The sequence below is a fragment of the Saccostrea echinata genome, unplaced genomic scaffold (genome assembly GCF_033153115.1).
Source record: "Saccostrea echinata isolate AGI-Se365-2 ecotype Australia unplaced genomic scaffold, CSIRO_AGI_Sech_v1 ptg000030l, whole genome shotgun sequence".
NCBI lineage: Eukaryota > Metazoa > Mollusca > Bivalvia > Ostreida > Ostreidae > Saccostrea > Saccostrea echinata.
The window spans coordinates 20,268,228-20,289,723 of NW_026889779.1; the positions used below are offsets into that span (position 1 = coordinate 20,268,228).

Here is a 21,496-nt window from a genome sequence, read left to right on the forward strand (position 1 = left end):
CACGTCACAATGACTTACGTCAAGAACGTATCAATCGGCTTGAAGTTACATTTAAAATACGTACAATTTGAAGGCATTTTTGAAGGAGAAATTGTATTTTTACACTTATTGATGGTAATTGAATTATAAGGAATGAATTTGATAGTTACCCAAGTTATACTGGTATAACCTGGGTTGGAATAGTTTACGTTTTTTAATAAACCGCTTCGCGGTTTATAAAGTGTAAAAGTCCCAACCCAGGTTATACCAGTATAACTTTGGTAGCTATTAATTTCATTCCTTAAATAATAATGATTGTAATATAAGTATGAAAGTATGATTATAGCATTGTACTAATAACTGTATAGCATCGTACTTATATATAATTTAGCAATATAACACCTATTTTAGCATTAAAATAATGATTGTAGCAAAAAAATAAAGATTGTAGTGTTATATGAATGATTTTAGCAATTATAATATGGTTAATGTCTTTAGAATATAAAAATACTTGTAGCTTTATTATAACGATAGTAGCATTGTGATAATGATTGTTGCAGTATAATTATTATTGTATAGTGTTGTAATTATGATGTAAGCCTTATAATAATGATTAAAGAATTATAAAATGATTGTAGTAATTACAATAATGTTTGTTGCGTCATAATATTGATTGTAGCATTGTCGTATGATTGTAGCATTAAAATATTGATTATAGCATTGTAATAAAAATTGTTATGTGGTAATAATAGTAGCATTCTTATACTGATGGTAGTATTAGAATAATGATTGTAGCATTAGAATACTTACTAAGACATTAAATTAATTATTGTAGCATCAAAATACTGATTGTAAAATTAATATTGATTGTAGCATTGTTTTTAATGATTGTAGCATTAAAAGTAATGATTATAGAAATGTAATAATGATTGTTACATTGTAAAAATAATTATAGCATTCTGATACTGATTTTAGAATTAAAATAATGATGTAGCATTACCATACTGATTGTAGCATTATCATACTGATTGTAGCATTATAATACTGATTGTAGCATTTAAATACTGATCGTAGCATTATCATAATGATTGTAGCATTTAAATACTGATTGTAGCATTAAGATACTGATTGTAGCATTATAATGCTGATTGTACATTAATTATAACAGATACTAGTACATGAATATGAAATGCAACAGTGGATCCAGGTTGGGAGGTATGGATTCCCTTCAGCATTTTAGAGTTAGGAAATTCACATGTAAAACAAGCATTCTGAGAGTATTGCATTAGCAGTACTAGTCCCTACCGGCAATTGTAATCTGGTTCCCGTTAAGAATTGAAAATGCCATAATTCCGTCAAAAATCAATGAAGCGGGACGAAATGCAAACTTGATCTATAACTAATCAAGGTAAAGTCACATACCAAAAATCAGCTCAATATCTGAAAGCATTTAGAAGAAAATTGTGGAAAACCCTTAAAAATTGAAAAGGCCGTAATTCCTTCAAAAATCATTGAAGCGGAACGAAATGCAAACTTGATCTGTAACTCACCAAGATACACTCACATACCAAAAATCAGCTCAATATCTGTAAGCCTTTAGGAAAAAAGTGCGGAAAACCAAGTGGGACAGACTGACAGACAGACAGATGGACAGACGGACAGACAGACAGACGGACGGACAGACTCAGAGGAAACCTATAGTCCCCTCCGGTTTCACCGGTAGGGGACTTTTAAGATGAAATGCCTCTGGCCTCGCCCTCTACCCTCTTTTAAAATACTACCTAAGATATTTTCAGGTACTTTTGGCTTAAAAATTTGAAATATATCATATTGTAAATTGAAACTTTGAGACACTATCTTCAAAATTCGACACTATCTCCAAGATTTCAAATAGGCCTATTTCTTTTTATTAAGTTATCAATTGGTATGTTTAATTTTCAACTCGGATTACATACATATCTCATATTTAAAAAGATACTAGTAGTTTACAAAAATCATCAGTTATCTTTTTTGAGACGATATAATGCTAAACTGATGCTTGTGTCTTGAAAAGTTAAGAAAAAAAAATAGCTTTATCTTCGCCGCTTTCCTGCAAAACATTGAAATGTAATTCCTAGCAGAGCGAAAAGGGGTTTGAGAAGAAAACCTGTATATAATTACTTACTGCATAAAGTATGCACGTATTCCAAAATTGATACATGCAGATAAATATTAAATCTTCAGAAGAATGAGAAAAAACAGCACACATAACAAGTAATCTTTAATTCAAACGATATACAGTTATTCATACACAAATCTGTACAAGACTCTATTCCATCAGCGTTAGCTTCACTTATTTCTGCAAAAAACAATTATAGATTTAAAATGTAGGGCTGTACATAATCGGATGCAAAGTTGATCTAAATCTACAGAAATCATTTGTAAAGATATAATTAATGTTACATTTTTCATTTATAAAGATGCTTTACCTTTTTCGTTTCAGGGAGAAAATGCTTTCATGTTAACGTTGTCCCTTATCTGAAAAACAAAGAGTTGCACACAGTTTGTTCTTTCTTGATCTTATTTAGATAAATTTTAAATCGGCAAACAAAGAAAAAAATTTCCACATATTTCAGAAAAACCCTTAGACCAAGATAAGGTTATTTCAGACGAATACAGCCGTATTTTTATTGGCGAGTCGTCAGAGACATAAATTTTGCTAATCACGATAAGAAAGTTTCTTCATTTAATCACTACATGTACATGTAATAAGAAAATTTCTTCATTTATTACTTTTATATGTACAGGTACATCCCGCCTGTGCAGTTCACCGTTGTGTTGAAACAAAACTCAATTTTTAAATTTAAGAATTTCATGCATTTCCTCCCGAGAATTTAATATAAACACATGTACTTTGGCGAGTTGCGAGTCTCACATAAGATTCTTTTAGAAAAAGTTATTTACAATACTGAATTTCATAGAGCAACAATGTTAAATCTTTTATCCGCAAAAGAGCTCGAAAGTTTTGTAGCTTTTTATGCCCCAGGATCGAAAGATCCTGGGGGTATATTGTTTTTGTCCTGTTTGTCTGTCTGTTTGTCTGCCTGTTGTCAACTTTAACCTAGCCCATAACTATTGCACTGTCAAGGGTAAGGCTTTAATATTTGACATGAGTGTTCATTATGACAAGACCTTTCCTTGGATACCACCATTTATGACCTTTTGACCTTGGAGTTTGACCCAGTTTTGCAAAATTTTACCAAACTTGAACCTTGGCCATAACTTTTGAGCGGTTGGTGCTAGGGCTTTCATACTTCACATATGTAATCCTTGTGACAAGGCCTTTCTTTGGATACCAACAACTTTGATCCTTTGACCTTGACCTTGGAGTTTGACCTACTTTTGGAAAACTTTAACATCGGCCATAACTTTTGAACGATTGGTGCTTCGGCTTTCATATTTCACCTGTGTATTTCTTGGGAGAAGGCCTTTTCTTTGGCAACATTAAATTTTGACCCTGACCTTGATGTTTGACATACTTTTGAACAAAAACTTTTACCTTTTCCATATCTATTCAATGGTTGCTGCTACTCTGGTAGGCCTTTTATATTTCAAAGGTTTTACTCCTCGAGACAAGACCTTACTTTGGGTTTCAACATATTTGATTTGCATTTGATATGGCATGTCAAACGTTGCAATATTCGATCTTTTCCATTTGTATTGTAAATTTTTCCATTTGCATTGTATAATTTTTATTTGTATTCTATAATTTTCCGTTTGTATTGTATAATTTTTCATTTGTATTGTATAATTTTTCATTTGTATTGTATAATTTTTATCTGTATTGTATAATTTTCCATTTGTATTCTATAACTTTCCATTTGTATTGCATAATTTTTATTTGTATTCTATAATTTTCCATGTGTAATGTATAATTTTTCATTTGTATTGTATAATTTTTTATTTGTATTCTATATTTTTCATTTGTATTGTAAAAAAAATCATTTGAATTGTATAATTTTCCATTTGCATTCTATATTTTCCATTTGCATTGTATAATTTCTTATTTGTATTGTATAATTTCTTATTTATATTCGATAATTTTTCATTTGTATTGTATCCGAGAGATTGTAATTTTTTTTTTTGTTACGAAGGATTTCATTGGTCAAGTTTAAGTCTTTTTTTGTAGTATAGTGTTCAAACAAGTGAGATATGTTTCGAGTGAACTGGACTCCTACTTTTCAGGAGTTGGGGTGGTCTGGCAAATCTAGTCGAATTAGATTATTTATTTCCATGCTCTTGCAGGAGAGATATTTATGTCCAAGATGACCAGAAACAAGAAAAGAAGAAGAAAATCTGCCCAAACCCGAAAACTAACTCCATTTCGTGGGGGGGGGGGGGGGGAGTGGACTGTCTAAGGACAGATTATTTATTTGCAATCTGTCAGCGCTAGCTTTTCATCTAAATGGCTGTCCTCAAACATGTACATAAATACATCAGTTTGCTTTTTAAGAGCAACCGGAACATCTCGCTCATTTTCATCGTTAAATCCGGGCTTAATCCATCGTTGCAAACCGCGGCCAAAATGTACGATCCTCTCCCATACTGGGAGAGAGAGCTATTGAGAACTCCGGACCGTGGCTTGAGACGACGGGCTAAATCTTGACCAATGAAGTCCTTCGAAACGAAATAAATAAACAATACTCCGATAAAAATACAAATTAAAAATTATCGAATACAAATAAGAAATTTTACAATACAAATAAGAAATTATACAATGCAAATGGAAAATATAGAATGCAAATGAAAAGTAATACAATTCAAATGATTTTTTTACAATTCAAATGGAAAATTATACAATACAAATAAAAATTATACGATACAAATGAAAAATATACAATACAAATAAAAATTATACAATACAAATGGAAAATTTTACAATACAAATGGAAAAGATCGAATATTGCAACGTTTGCCATGCCATAATTTGAGAAAGTTTAACCTTTGCTATAAGTTGCCATACGGGGGCATCAGTGTTTCACAAACACATCTTGTTTAAAATCAAATGTCGAAAGGACAAAATAAACTGTACAGTACACACTATATCATTTTGAAAAACATTGTCACATAATTATTCTATCACCCATAAACACTTAAGAGCAGTACTTCAACTAAGAAACAAGATTACAGGGACTGCTAATTCACCTCTCTTTTTTCTCGGGTTAAGTCCCCTCCACATGCGGTGAGTCCTCCACAGAGAATCCGTTTTATTCGGCTTATTTGACCACAGGCAGTCAACCCGTTACCACAGAAACGAGAAGCGTTACATATTGCTGACGTCAGACACAGGACGACAAGAAGGGCGACAATACAAGTCTTCATCTGATGAAAAGTTTGAATGAATTTAGCTGCATAGATAGACATTATATAGTTTCTCTTTGACATAGTTTACAGAAGTATAATCTTCATTAAAGCATTAATAAATTAACAAACCTTCCGTGCTGTTATTTTATCACAAAATGTAGAAGAAAGGACAAGGTCAGGCGCGTAGAACGGCGAGTTGGGGGGGGGGGGGCACTTTTCTGAGTATAGTCTTATGCTGTAGTCTTAAGAAATTTAAGAAATGTACATTTTCATTTAGTTGCTAGTTGCCCACCCCCAACTTTTCTGCTGCTGTAAGGTGAAACACAGACAAATTCCAGCATTTGAAAGAAAATGTACCGAAATGTTAGAGAAAGGCCCAACTCCTTCCCCCCCCCCCCCCCTCTCACACACACACGCGAAATAGGATTTTTGAGTTTGGGCAGTTTATGTTTTTTGCGGGGTGTCCTTTTTTGGGAGGTTGCCCCCTCCCCTTTTCTTTTAAAATCGTTGCTACGGCCCTGAAGGTATGATAACAGCTGAATTTAATTAGCTTCGTATTTGATATATAAAAATCAAAACATAGTTAAAATTGTGATAGTTAAAACTAACTTTAAATTTAGCTTATTTTAAAACCAGGGCTAATTTTGATTCAAAGTGTACACGGAGGCCATAAGAGGATGTCAAAGTAGGGCATTTTATTGAATTTCCTCAATTCTGATGGAATTTTGTTCAATTTTACTTGGGGTCGGGAAACATCTAGAGTACATGTTGCCTATCTGTGATTTTTATACAGAATATGCATCTGATACTAGAGCATGAAATATATAAATTTAGGCAAGCTTTTGCTCTGTGTTTTCTGAAACAAAATGTTCTTTAAAATCGATAAAAATTTGCATAAAAATGAGAAAATTTTGAAAGTGATATATTTTGTAACCTTTCTTTCACCTTTGTGTATCCGGTAAATTGGAATCGAATGCTCATTCTGTAACAGGAATGACAGCAGGTTTTTAAATATAAACTACTGCATCGTTCTTAGAGACAATCCAAACCAGGGGTCAAGAAGGTGTCTTAGCCTATCTTGTCCTTTATGAAGTTTGATTAGTTTCCTGTGATGCGTGTTCGAAGACTTCAAACAGGTTATATAACTCCTGCTCCGAAAACACGTTTACAAAAGTGTCGTTCGCTGATTTTCTTTTTTTAAAGTATTACCCAGTACTACTATGACCCCAGTAAACGATACTCTTAAATCAATCTTAGATAAAACGGCAAACCCCTGAATTTTCTTTAAAATGTCTCTTTTAAAAGAAGTGAATTTCAAAAGAAATTTAATCAGATATATAGAGCTCTCTTAATCAATATAGCCAGTCTTAAGACATTGAAACATTGATGACTTAAAGATGGAGTTACATGTACATGCATGGAATTCACTTACTTTTTTCCAACTCATTTATTGAAAAGAAACCAATGGAAATCTTAAGGAAGTTTATGACACTGAACAATGGATCTGGTCTATAGTATTTAATTAAAAATTGCATAAATTTAACTTAAATTTTATTGCCAAGAAGATCGGTTACAACAAATTCACAAATTAATCTTTTTCTATTTTGTTGTTTGACTTTTTTGGTGACAAAAAACGACGATAAAGTCCAAGAACAATTTTTATTCCTATATTATATTAGCAATATTTTCATATTTTTATGTGGATCTTGACCACTCAGTCTCCTTAAGCAAGATATGTTTATACATGTATATATATCGTACTCACCCTGCAGAAGGTAGAAACTAAAATGACAAAAAAGAGAAAAAGATAACGCTTCTACGTAGAATTATTAATGCAACATGTTTCATCGATGTATCTGACAATAACCTTGTCAATACATTAATCTGAGTATATACGACAATGGGCTTCCCCAGCTGTTACCTAACCTATTGTTGTACAGATTCCTGTCTATATCTTAAACTGAAAAGGTTCAGCCTTAAGATTAATAACGCCAACGTGCTGCAAATGAAAATGTAAGAACAAATTCAGTGCGTTGTTTAGTTTAAACATCGATCTAAGTTCTCAATAGTTATGCAAAGTGTAAAATGTGAAGATAACGAAGTCACTGTGATTAATCTCATAAATCCAGTACACAAAACGAATCGTAAACAGGGCAAAAACGCGGACCCCTGGAAACATCAGAGGCGGGATCAGGTCCGTAGGAGGAGAAAGCATACCCTGTTGACCGGTCACACCCGCCGTGAGTCCTATGTGTTGATCAGGTATACGGAACATTCCCTAGTCAAATTTAGTACAAGAGTAATGATCTAACAAATGGTATGAAACATGTCAGACAAAATACGACCCAAGGAAAGGTTGTATTTACAAACAAGGTCATCATACGACCGTAGAATTTTGCAAAAAGCTTACTTTAAACGGGGTCGATGAAATCCTTGTTACATCAACTTGTTTGTCAGTAGCTTGTCTCGGTTTAAAAATCGATCGTACTTAGAGCATGCTGTTGTATATCAAATCAGTTGGAAGACATAAATACCATATACAGGTGACGTTGGAATATTACTTCATAACTATGGAAAGTTGACGATGGAAAAGCAGAAGTTACCTCGTTTGTCATATAATTTCGTTTTAGTTGCCCATTATCGTCTATAGTCAGTAAAACATCCAAATACGAAGCAGATATGACAGACTCTGTATTGTCTTTTATTTCGAGTTTATTGGGATATATATCGAGTCTATATATAAATGAAAGTAACTGTGAATTGATAAAACGTCGTCGATATGTCTAAGTGTCGAGTTAAAGGCCACAGCAAGAATTTTCTTCTTCTCATGTAGAAGTTTTTGAATAAATTCTGCTTCATAGGAATATAAAAGTAGGTCGGCTAATAAAGGGGTACAATTAGTTTCCATCGGAATTCCAATAGATTGTTGGAAGATCTGGTCTCCAAAGACTTCATAGATACTGTCAATGACGAACTCCAGCATCCTTTTAAAACCATGTTCTTTAATTTATCATGGGGAATGGTTGTGTAAAGCGTTGGGTGTTTTGAAGTTTGAAAAATGTTGAGATTTTAAATTTTTCACAAGTTCTTCGGGTTTTTAGAATCCACATTTGGTTTACACCACTTCTTGAAAATTAATTTGCACAATACGTCTGAAGTTGTACAGTCTGCATGTATATATACGTCTGAAGTTGTATATATATATATATATATATATATATATATATATATATATATATATATATATATATATATATATATAATCCCCATTTTTTTTTTTTGGGGGGGGGTGTCTTTTTCTTTCAATCAAGTGCATGTGTATGTATATTGTATAACATGTATATGTATATGACCTAATAGGAGTATTTACAATGTGCCTTCATGTTGTCACTTATTTAGTAAATAAACGAATTGAATTTAAGTGAATGTACATGTAAAGGGCTCAATTTCATAATAAACAGGCCCATAGCAATGGTTTCAAAAGTGGGGGGGGGGGGGGGCGTAACTTCCCAAAAAGTCTGACAAGCAAAAAACAGTTCTCGACCTCAAAACAACAAAAAGAAAAGGAAATTAAAATACTAGTAGCAAAATACTATACTCAGAAAAAGTGAAAAGTGGAGGGGGCAACCCCCCCCCCCCGTCTTCTACAGGCTTGATAAATGCGTGAATTACTTGATTATCTAGGTTGTACATGCTCTTCAGTTTTATAAAATCACCATCTGGAAATTAATTACCTTCAAAAATTGTCTAAGGACATGTTTGTTTATATTTTCAAGACATTGAATGGAAGGGGTTTTGAATGGAAGATTTTAATTCACTGCATTCCATTTCCGGAATTTTGCATTGCGTTTCCGGCAATTTTTATTTTGATTTCCGACATTTCTTATTTTCATTTTAGACATTTATTTTTTTTTTTTTAAAGATTTCCGGATTTTTTGGAAAATACCTTTTTGGCAGTTTAATGTACCCCCCCCCCCCTCCACCCCACCCCGATTCTATGTGCCTGCCCTATGCCATTGAATGTAATGACAAAATTTCTTTGATATTCAGATTAAAGATTGCAGCTTTAGAAATATTTAGTTATGTAATTCGGAGTTTCCATTCATTCCTTTGTAACACAATCCTCCATAAACAAATGAAACAAATACATGAATAAAGTTTATTATTATTTTTTTAAATTATTATCTGAACAGCAAAATAACTTTAATCATTATACAAATAATTTATTTTCTGAACTTATAATAATAAAATTTTTCTTTCCACCAAGCACGTTACATTTTTATCTGAAACCAAGAGCAAAAAAACAGCATCACTCTGCAAAATGCTCAGTGATTTAAAACAAATGTTTTATTCTTAAACAAGATAAAGATAAGACTTAAGTGAATCTACCTGTATTTACCAAAAAAGATTAAATCATATGGACTGAGGTCTTTCCTGATTCCCAGAAAATTGTTTTTGGCACAGTACTTATAGGAGAATGGATTAAGATTATTATCTCTGATCCAGTTCTCTTGCTCTTCTTCTTTCTTCAGAATTTCTTCACTCACAATTCTAGCATGAAATGGACACTGATTTGCAACATGACGAAGCATTCTATACACTTGTCTTAATTCAATTTTTCCACCGATTTCCATAATGATACGGTCTGCTTTGACGGGGGTTACATAATGTGAAATGGGGCTTTTCCCCTTCCCCATACGCTTTCCTTGACCCTTTTTTGACACTGGTTTCCATGGAGGCTCCACTCGCCATTCCGCGAACATGTCATTTGTAAGTTTAGCATTGATGTACAATCGCCAGGCATCAAAATGCTTGGCTGTTAACAGTCCCCCATCCAGAGCCTACAAAAGAAATCACAGAATGGTATCTTCATCATACTGGTATAAATGGACAAGGCAAGATTTATACAATTTATCAAATTGCAAAATGTATCAACATCGGTGTCTCATTATTTTAAGATTTCAGTAACTTCTGTTCCAAACTGCCCATATAACAGTTTCTTGTAATTCTATTTGTTACTTATACATGTACTTCATATTGTCCATGTATCAGTTACTTGTTCTTCATTTAATAATGTCCACATGTAAGTTACCTGCATTCTATATTGTCCAAATATTGGTGACCTGTACTTCAAATTGTCCTTATATTGATTACCTGTACTCCATATTGCTCATATACCAGTTACCTGTACTCCATATCACCCATGTATCAATTACCTGTACTCCATATTACCCATATACCAGTTACCTGTACTCCATATTACCCATATACCAGTTACCTGTACTCCATATTACCCATATATCAGTTACCTGTACTCCATATTAGTGTTTCAGAATCGGACGGAAAACACTATCGATTATCGAATCGAATCGGAAACACCATTTCGATTCATAATCGAAAATAATCGGACATTTCAGATTTCTTATGTTTCTTTTTATTTACATAATTAAAAGCCCTGTATTATGTTTTATAGTTATAGGCACTAGTGTCTAAATATAACTGATAAGTAAAGATGTAGGCCTGTATTTAAGTTTTAATGAATCTGCTGATATTTTACTATATTTATTAAAGGAAAGAATTACACTTACTTAAATTTCAGTCCAATAAAAAGGAATTTTAGTTTTATATTATTATTTAACTGATAACTATGTAAACAAAGTGCTTCATTTGTTATGACATTAATCATGTTTATACTAAATTACTGATAAGATGATAAATTAATTTGTTTAAAAATTTTGATTTTTCAAAAGATAAATTTTCTTCTTTTTTTTTTTTAATTTATTCCTGTTTATATAAAGAACAGTTCAACAAATTGTCTACCTTCTTAATGTTAATCATATTTGAATCTATCAGTTTATTCAGAGAAATAATTTTTGTATACACAGCCAGGGACCTATATACTAGTATATAGGTCCCTGACACAGCATATGGGTATGCACAATAAAAATACCAATACTTCTTGTGCATTCGTTTTATAGAATAAAAAAAAAACACACTAGTTTTGTGTTTCACTTCTGACTGACCTATAATTGTTTAAACTGTAAAAAAAAAAATAATACACAGAATGTGAGTTGAAAGTTGTAAATATCGTTTCAAGTGTGAGAGCAGAGGAAATTCAGGTTAAAAAACGATGTTTTTGAGAGTGGTGCTCTTGATAGCTTTATTTCGTCGTCAGTTCTTTCGTTGCATAAAATAATTATGACTTGCATTAATGGAAGGGAATTTTATTTAGATTTAGTCATTATGATATTTTTCAAAGCATTTTTACGAATCATTCACTGACTCAGTTTAATGCATTGTTTAGTACAGGCGAACGGACACATTGTATGTGTGCACATGGAAGATACATAAAAATAATTAGTGTGACTTTTTTGTACAAAAGGATAAAAAGGAAACACTACCTAAAAAGATAATATATATTAAGATTTAGCATTATGCTTAAAGTAGCTATATATATAGCGACTATCGATTTTGGTGCTATGCTATCGATTGTCGGCATCGCCAAGCTTTCAACGACGATTTTTCGATCGTCGGCGACTATCGCTGAATCACTACTCCATATTACCCATATACCAGTTACCTGTACTCCATATTACCCATATATCAGTTTCCTGTACTCCATATTACCCATATACCAGTTACCTGTACCCCATATTACCCATATACCAGTTACCTGTACTCCATATTACCCATATATCAATTACCTGTGCTCCGTATTGCCCATATATCAGTTACCTGTACTCCGTATTGCCCATATACCAGTTTCCTGTACTCCATATTACTTATATATCAGTTACCTGTACTCCATATTACCCATATATCAGTTACCTGTACTCCGTATTGCCCATATAACAGTTACCTGTACTTCATATTACTCATATATCAGTTACCTGTACTCCGTATTGCCCATATATAAGCCTGTTGTTGATGACATCTGGTCCTCTGCAGTATTTAGCCTCACTCCTCTGTTGTACTGCTACATGACTGTTAGTATTCTTAACAGGTTGGGGTGTTTTATCAACCAATCGCAATTTCTTCTTCTCAGGAAATTCTATATCTGATCCGCAAAAACACAAGAATTGCTTATCATGCATATTTGTTATATCTATTACCGTATTCTCCCTATTAAACACCCCTACCCCGGTATAGGTATTTTCCGATCGTCTTAGAATAAGGGATCCCCTTTATTAACTTATGGTCTCATCAGAATTTTCTAAATCCATCAGATCTACATGCAAAATTAATGCAAAACATATTGAAAATCGGAATATGTTCGATTAAATTGACCATGCCACTGACCTATGTGAGCGGAGCAAGAGTGATTGACACAATCTTGAACAACTTGTTTTACCCATAAAACTTTTGATTAATATTGTTAGGGCATACACTTGAATTAACTTTTGAAACAATCAGTTCATTTAATTTCAACACAACTACCAAATAACTGCCCCCTTTTTGCAGTTTTCTAAGCACCCAAGATACTTAATAGGGAGAACATGGTAAGATATTACAAGTACAAATTGGATAAAATTTCGAAGATGAAAGTCAAAAGTTACTGGACAAGAGAATACAAGTCTTGTGCATCTATAACAATTCATTATCAAATATTTTGCAAAATTTAATATGGTTTGACCATTTCTGAAGATACTTGACTGCTATTACCAGGTATATAAATAGATTATTGTCTTAATTTTCATTGGCTGATAAGACATCATGTGATATTCGTCAGTTTTAATGTTGATGCAAAAAGGGCAAATGTGGAATACCGGTATGTTAACGTACAACATGTGTAATTTACCGTTCTAACGTAAAAAAAAAATGGTAATCAAAGAATACAAAGCTCACCTCGACAAATTTCATCTTTAAGTGAAGACAATGTCTCATACTAAATCAATGATCTGGTAATGTGCATCCTTAGATGCACCCATGCAAGTTTAGTATTGGTAGGATTTATAATCCTCCTAAAAATCTTTGTTTCTATCACATGGAAAATGTAAATCAGTTCATCCAGGTAGGTCAAATGCAGTATCCAAAGCATGTCTAGTAAATGTGAATTCCTATATGCACCATCCATTCAAATTTGGTCCAAGTAGGCGTTATAGCTTCTTATCAATGGACCTGCTCCAAAACCTTTACCGGTAATTTGGTCACTCGGTCAGCTCCGGGCTGGCACTGAGACTGATCCTTTGATGCATCATTCATGCATAGGGCTTATATACCTGGTATACTTGGGATTGGAACTTGCTCCAGTAACTTTCACCAGGTCACTCATCCAGAAGGTGTAGGTCAGATCCAGGATCTGAAACATGTCTGGTCGTGTGCAACTCGAGAAGCATCATTATTGCAAGTCTGATCACAATTCCACTTACAGTTACTTGGGAATGGACCTCCAGCAAAACCTTTCACCTGGTCACTCATCCAGAAAATGTACAATGTAGTTCAAACTAGAAATATGTCCATAGGACATGAATGCCCCACCGAGGGTGTATATAGGGTCAAAGGAAAGGTCAAGGTAAAAAAATATTGCTGCAGTTGAATAGCTTACATCAGTATGTATCAGCATATGAAGTTTGACACTAATTTAAGAAAAGTGAGGTCAATGTCAGAGGAAAGGTCAAGGTCAAAAATTATTGATGCAATTGAAAAGGTTACATCAGTATGTATTAGCATATGAAGTTTGATAAAAATATTATGAATGGTTTCTTTAAAACTGAGCTAAACACTAATTAAAGAAAAGTGAGGTCAAGGTCAAACGAAAGATCAAGGTGAAACATATTGATACAGTTGAATAGCTCTCATCAGTATGTATCAGCATATGAAGTTTGTTAAAAATATCTTGAATGGTTTCATTAAAACTGAGCTTAACACTAATTAAAGAAAAGTGAGGTCAAGGTCAAAAGAAAGGTCAAGGTAAAAAAATGTTGATGCACTTGAATAGCTTACATCAGTATGTATCAACATATGAAGTTTGACTAAACTATCTTGAATGGTATCTTTAAAACTGAGCTAAACACTAATTTAAGAAAAGTGAGGTCAAGGTCAAAGGAAAGGTCAAGGTCGAAAAATATTGATGCAGTTGCATAGCTCTCATCAATATCTATCAGCATATGAAGTTTGATAAAAATATCTTGGATAGTTTCTTTGGAACTGAGCTTTGAACAGAGCTAACAGAGCTAAAGTGTGACGGAAGGACAGACAGAAGGACGGAAGGACAAAAGGACGGAAGACGAACATGACAAACACTATATGCCCCGGCCATATTCATGGCGGGGCATAATAAAGGATCTGAACCATGTATGGTAGTGTGCAACTTGAGATGCATCATTATTGCAAGTTTGGTCACCATACCACTTATAGTCACTTAGGAATGGACCTGCTCCAAAAACTTTAACCTGGTCACTGGAGAATATACAATGTACAGAAGTTCAAATTATACACAAGAAGCATGTTTGGTAAATTGGTAGTACACATCCTTAGAAGCGTCATCATCCATACAAGTATTGTCACCATTGGGCTTACAGAATGGACCTGCTCCAAAACCTTTAATCTCATAATTCAGCCAGAAAATACAAGTCAGATCCAGCATCCAAAGGAAGACTAGTAGTATGCATTCCTAGATGCATCATCCATGCAAGTTTGGTTGGCATAGGGCTTATAGTTACTTGGGAATGGACTTGCTCCTAAAAATTAAACAGGGACAACAATGTTGACATGGGTGGACGAGGGGATATAGCAAAAGATCATCTCAACTTTGTCAAAGTCAAAACATTTTTTGGCCAATCCTAGTACTTTGAAAATATTATGGAGAGTGTGACAGCGAAAATAATTGAACAATTATCAAACTAGCAGTAAACACTTTAGGTGAATATTTAGATTCCAAAGAAATGCCCCAGCACTTTGAAACCATGCATAAGAATTTGACTATTATGGATTTCAATGTATGGTCAACACATGGTTATAAGAACATATATCGAGTGATATTGACTCCTGACACAGAAAGTGATATTGGCATTGCAAGCTTGGTCGATATCACTCTCTGTGTCTTTGGTCAATATCTCTTGACATGGGTCCTTATAACCACATATCGACCTACAATTAAGTCCATAATTGTACATGTATAATATATTCCTATAAACATGAAAAAGATGATAAACTACTTACCATCATAATTTGGAAGTGTCTTTATCTTCATATAGCTTGCACTTTGAACATAATTTTGTGCTAAAAATAAAATTATTATTTTTTATTAAAGAGGGTTGTAAAGGCAATAATATTCTTAAGGCAATCAGCATGAACAAAGTGGGATGATCCTGGTGCTACTAGAATCAATCTTTTTTTTAAACTGCAGAAATTAGAATAAATATGAAAGATATTCCAAAAATACATACCTATTATATAATTTTAATGACAACTAGATTTTATGAAAACTTGTCTTCATACCTAGCATATTTTTTTTTTAATTCATTGAGAGTTTAAAAGGCATTTATATAATACAGTCAAAGGTCTCACAGTGAGGTATGAAAAAATCTTAAATGATGTAAATTAAGTTAACAAAGCCAATAAATTTCGCTATCAATGATTGCATTAATCACATGCAACCCTGATTAAAACAATCTGTATACTATGTCTTGGGACAGGCCTTCAAGTGGTTCATAGGACAAAATAAAATTTTAACAAATTTCAATAGAGCACTCTAATACATAACTCAATCCAGGATCCTGTCAGAATGTTTTTACACCTAAACAGATCATAAGAAGTCTCTTAAATTATATAAAACATTACAACTTTTATACTACATACCATATGAAAAATATACTTTTACAAAAACAACCTGAAAACCAACACCTTAAGGTTGGAAATGTGGAAGCTAGATTCCCATGTCTGGACACTGAACAGTATTCAATTGGGTCTGTACCTAAAGTTGTAAACTTAAAGTCATAAAACAGATCACCAACACTTCGTAAGAAGGTTTACACATTTATTTTGTTTATAGCAATGTTGTCTGCATTTTTTTTTACGTCAATAAATAAATTTACATGCTTGATCATGTTGATTGTTCTGATGATGTCTTGGGTCAAAACCAGTCAAAAAATAAATTTACTGCTGCATTCTCATGAAGTGTTGGTGTTCTGTTTTATTCTTTAAATATGGTTTTATTTACCAGTAGAAATTAAGAAGGTGTGTGACTATGAAACAGATTGGCATAAAATCAAGTACATGTGTACCTATTATCTGTATTGTAACCATTTGTCTAAATGCAAACTGTTCCATTTATATTAAGCATATTGTACAAGTATTAAGAAATTTCATTTAAAGTAAAATATTCTGAGATTTTTTCAATTTGCTTTTAACAGGAAGGGAGAAAATGTATGGCTGGACTGGGAATTGAATCTGGGACCTCTGAATCACTAATCAGATGCTTTAACCAACTAAGCCATATATGACTATTGGAGATCAAATCTGTACTGACTGCCACATTCTTTCCTCCTTAAAGGTCTTTGCTCCCAAAGACACCAAACCCACTAGACTCTTTAATGGCAGGTCTTTCACCTGTCACTTCCAGGGCATGGCACAGCACCAACTGTATCAGCTAAGATCAAGGAGAAAATATGACAGAACAAACCAGGATTCAACCCGGGCCCCCTAAATCACGAGTCAGGTGCTCTACCAACTGAGTTATCTGGCCACTAGTGATCAAATCTATCTGACTACCACATTCCTCCCTCCTTAAAGGTCTTTGCACTGAAGACAGGTATCAGGTTCGTTCGCCCTATCTACCTCTTCGCATGAGTCCGTTCGCGCAGGGTCCGTTCGCCATTATTCTTGTTCGCTCTATATCTCGTTCGCCCTAATATATATACAATATATAGTAAATATTAACATTTATTATTAATTTTACTCAATATTTTATGACTTGGTGTTTTTTTTTCAAATGCTGATACAGTATTTTTTTTTTTTACCGGAATCTTAATTAAATAATTCACATTTGATATTAATGCTTTTTACATGCTTAATTGGCTTCATTATACTTAATCAGCTGTTAATAATGTCAATGTAATTTAGGAGATCATATCGGTGTTTTGTTTTGTTTTGTTTTTTTTTTTACAATCTGCGTTATGTTTTGAAAACAATGAAAGGATTGAGAGGTTAATTTCTGTTGGTCCACAGGCTTCTGAATTTCTATCAATAAGCCGCTATATGATTGATCAGAGTGATATATATACCCCCTCTATAAATAAAAACACATGTATTCATATACAGAGGGGGTATATATATCACTCTGATCAATCATATAATGGCTTATTGATAGAAATTCAGAGGCCTGTGGTTGATCTGTCGGGTCTTTGATAGGACAGGTATATAATTTATTTTAAAAAATCCATTGGTTAATTATTTAACTTTCTGCAATATAAATAAGGCAAACGGACCCTGTGCGAACAAGTTTTAGGGCGATCGGACTCTGGGCGAATGAGAATAAGGGTGAACAGAGTCAAGGGCAAACAAATTTTAGGGGGAACGAACATACAACCACTGAAGACACAACCCAAGTTCTTTTCTGCCCCTGGCAGGACTTTCACGTGATTCCAGGGGTGGTCAAAGGCACCAAATTATGTAACAGGAAAGGAAAAAAATGTATGGCTGGACCAGGAATAGGACCCATGATCCCTGCATCACAAATCATGTGCTCTAACCAAATAATTAAGCTATATGGCCACTGTCAATTTAATTGAATCTCGACTATAGCTGCCACACTGATAAGAATATCTGTCTACTGCATGATAAAATGATACCACATCACTGGAAGTTAAGGTAGTATGGGATACCTCCACGTTATGACGTATTTCCGTTTGAAGTATTGTTTTGATTCGCATGAGTGCTTATTATCGGGTCAAAATTTGTAGATACACCGTTGAAAAGAACACTCTGAAGCCTATTTCAATGCAAGTTCTCACAAGTCGGCATTTTAAGTAAAAACAGACAAAAAAATCGCAAGTATATAAATTTACTTATAATTGTACAACGGACATTTAAAAAAGCAAACCCCTGTAAAAGGTAGTTTCAACATTTCAACGTTTTGAACACTTTTAAGCAAAAGCTGTATTTCAATTGTTTGAGTAACTGTACAGCACCTTGTGTGCGGTGAGGCATGGATAAGTGCAATTACTTCACATTGTGCTGAATTATCACCAATCAATTATCACGTTAACCAGAGCTGGACTTTTTTGTTATTTAATTCAAGAAGTAACTGTTTGGTCACAAATCAGCTAGCTGTTGTATATAGTCCCAAAACGTTCAGATGAATGCAACTGCTCTGAACAAGACACGTCCTGGAAAGCGATTGTCCATGCATTGTTTTCAAAACCGCTCAAAGTTGAAAACTACAAAGTGCGATTTTTTTATGGTTGGGAAAAAATGCTCATCATTTCTAAAATAGCACCCAGGTTTTTTCAACCCTTGGAAAATAAAGAAGGATAACTCTTCCGCTCGGATCTTTAAATTCAAAAAATTTTAAATGCATTTTATATTTTCCATTTATATATATATTTTCAATTTGTTTATTTCACTTTGCTAACATATCAAGATACATTCTTATTGTAGACTTTCATGAAATGTTATCCGTCTGTTTTCAAGAAATAAAGTTTTCCCAGTTTTTTAACGCTTATTTTTTGTTGAAAATTAAAAAAAATACTAAGACATATTTCTTGTCATTTTTGTTTTTATAAACACTTTATATTAGCAAACGCCTGCCTATAATATTAAGCTTATGAAAAAAGAATTATGCAAGAAAAAAATCGTTTTTGTATTTCTCATTAAAATAATTAAAAAATTATTAAAATTACACTTTAATATACTGAAAGGTGGGGGTATTTCAAATCCTTCTAATTTGGGTACATAAATATGTAGGAGAAGTTTTGTTTGGTATCCCATACCACCTTAATGTCAATATGTAGCATGTGCATGTACAAAAAAGACATGCACATAATATATATTTACATTAACTTCCAGTACCCATATGATACAATAGACAGGTCCAGAAAAATCACTATATTTAGCTATATAGCTTAATTTACCTATATAGCTTTATTTACCTATATAATATAGCTTTATTTAGCTATTTTAGAATAAGTTTCTGTTTTATGAAAAGCAAACAAAAAGTCGCATGAAAATTATGGCTGATATTTTTTTAAAAAGGTTTGATAAAAACATCCTAGGGCATAGATAGTAAAAACATTGCCTCTTTTAAACACCTTTTAACCAAAAAATGCATCTCTATTGTTTGGATAGCTGTCCATTACTGGAAGCAGGGTTCGACACTAACCTTAGTCCGTTAGTCTCAGACTAATACATTTTCATTCGGACTAATAAAATATGTGGCTAATAAGTCCGAACGGACCAATAAAAATTTCTGAAAAACAATATCAATAAATTACCGATGTTCGATTCTCGACAACTTTTACTGGAAAACCCCGCGTGTATTTTTAGATTTCCAGCTTTTGGCGGGTAGTTACGCAATGCTGGGTCAATTCAGCGCTTAATTTTTCGACTGATCGATATGAAGTATAAGGTTTTAGCAATCATGATTTAGTATGACACTTTAAAGAAAGATTTTGGACGTTTTAGATGTAATGTTAAGACAAAAAAAAAAATAAATAAATAAAAAACGAGATCGGGAATACGATCGTATACTTGCTGATTGCGAGATTTCAATGAATCTGTGGAATAATATATTAATTTCATATAAATACTTTGTTTATTGTTTATTTAAAAAAATAATACATATATTAATTGTCACGTTAAATTAATGTTAAAAAACATTGATGTTTCTTTTTTTTTTTTCCTTTTTTTTTTGACGGACTAATAAAATTGCGTGCGGACTAGTAAAAGTAATGAAGCACTAGTCCGGCTGGACTAAAGCCTTAAAAAGTAAGTGTCAAACCCTGCTGGAAGTGCGATGAGGCATGACTAAGTGTGATTGCCTTGCATTGTGCTGAATTATTACCAATCAATTATCTTGTTGACCAAAACTGCTTTTCTTTGTTAAAGTAGCTGCTTATTCACAGATAAACTGTTATACATAGCCCCAAAACTTTAAGATCTTTGATTGCAATTGCACAAAAGGAGAAACATTTTTAAAAGTGGGTTTTTGGTGAATTGTTTTCAGTCCATTTCAAAGTTGAAAACTAATACTGCCTCATTATGCGACTTTTTGTCTGCTTTTCATAAAACAGAAATTTACTCTGAAATAGCTAAATAAAGCTATATTATATAGGTAAATAAAGCTATATAGGTAGATTTAGCTATATAGCTAAATATAGTGATTTTCCTAGACCTGATAGAATTGTAATCATAATGGTGGATGATTTATAGTGTCTATATATGTTATTAAATCTTTGTTATTTATTACAATGTATCTAGTCACGTATTAATATGAATAATTATTGTAATATTGTGTTGTGTAACATTATACTATTATTATATTATTATTATACTACATTTAATGTCGGGTTCGTTGCCAACTTTGCGTGTGTGTCAGGCCGTTCGGGACAACGTCTGGCCTGACCACCGTGACGTTCGCAACGGCCAGATTAGATGAGTGCTAGACTGAGACAAGCTGCGAGTAGGTATCCACCATCCCCTAGACTTGTAATATTGTTAATTGTAACTTATTTATTTATTTATTTCATTAATAAACCTTTGTTAACCTTTAAAAATGTGTTTCTCTCTGTAAATCACTGAATCTGGATTAACATGGAAACGTACAGGTTTCCCGTTACAGAATCTACACTTTTTATCTTAAATGGTTGATTCCTTCAAAACTACAAGCAAAATCAAAAAAAGTTTAATTTCCAATAGAAAATAACAATTACATAGTATCCATGATGATCTACTCTAGAACTGAAGGATCTTTTAAAGAAATTTTAAAGAGCATCCAATTTACATAAAACTATAAGCAAGTTCGAATTTCCTCTAGGAAAAAACTTTTCACTACGAGTCTTATAAACATTATCACTTTCGTGTTCTTTTTTAAGTCGTTAAAAGCAAGCTTTTCATAAATGTAAGTATTTCTGGATAATTTCACTTACGTCTTGATAAGGATTTGATCATCCAACAAGTATTTGAAAGCAATGATGCTCTCCTCATGACTTTCGGGCTTAAGAAATAATCTGATTCT

At 33.0% G+C, this 21,496-nt stretch overlaps 1 protein-coding gene and 1 long non-coding RNA gene across 2 annotated transcripts; both read right to left on the minus strand.

Moving 5' to 3' along the window:
- Nucleotides 1–2,225: 2,225 nt before the first annotated feature.
- LOC133196519 (uncharacterized) lies at nucleotides 2,226–7,135 on the minus strand. Its single transcript, XR_009722368.1, has 4 exons — nucleotides 7,088–7,135; nucleotides 5,164–5,340; nucleotides 2,448–2,496; nucleotides 2,226–2,317 (listed from the first exon to the last, which is right to left on the minus strand). It is a non-coding gene; the product is annotated as an uncharacterized LOC133196519 (long non-coding RNA).
- Nucleotides 7,136–9,467: 2,332 nt separating this feature from the next.
- LOC133196520 (large ribosomal subunit protein uL16m-like) lies at nucleotides 9,468–21,491 on the minus strand. Its single transcript, XM_061332394.1, has 4 exons — nucleotides 21,408–21,491; nucleotides 15,484–15,543; nucleotides 12,213–12,379; nucleotides 9,468–10,163 (listed from the first exon to the last, which is right to left on the minus strand). Exons 1-4 carry the CDS (start codon nucleotides 21,463–21,465, stop codon nucleotides 9,708–9,710), a joined length of 741 nt encoding a protein of 246 aa, XP_061188378.1. The 5' UTR covers nucleotides 21,466–21,491; the 3' UTR covers nucleotides 9,468–9,707.
- Nucleotides 21,492–21,496: the final 5 nt, after the last annotated feature.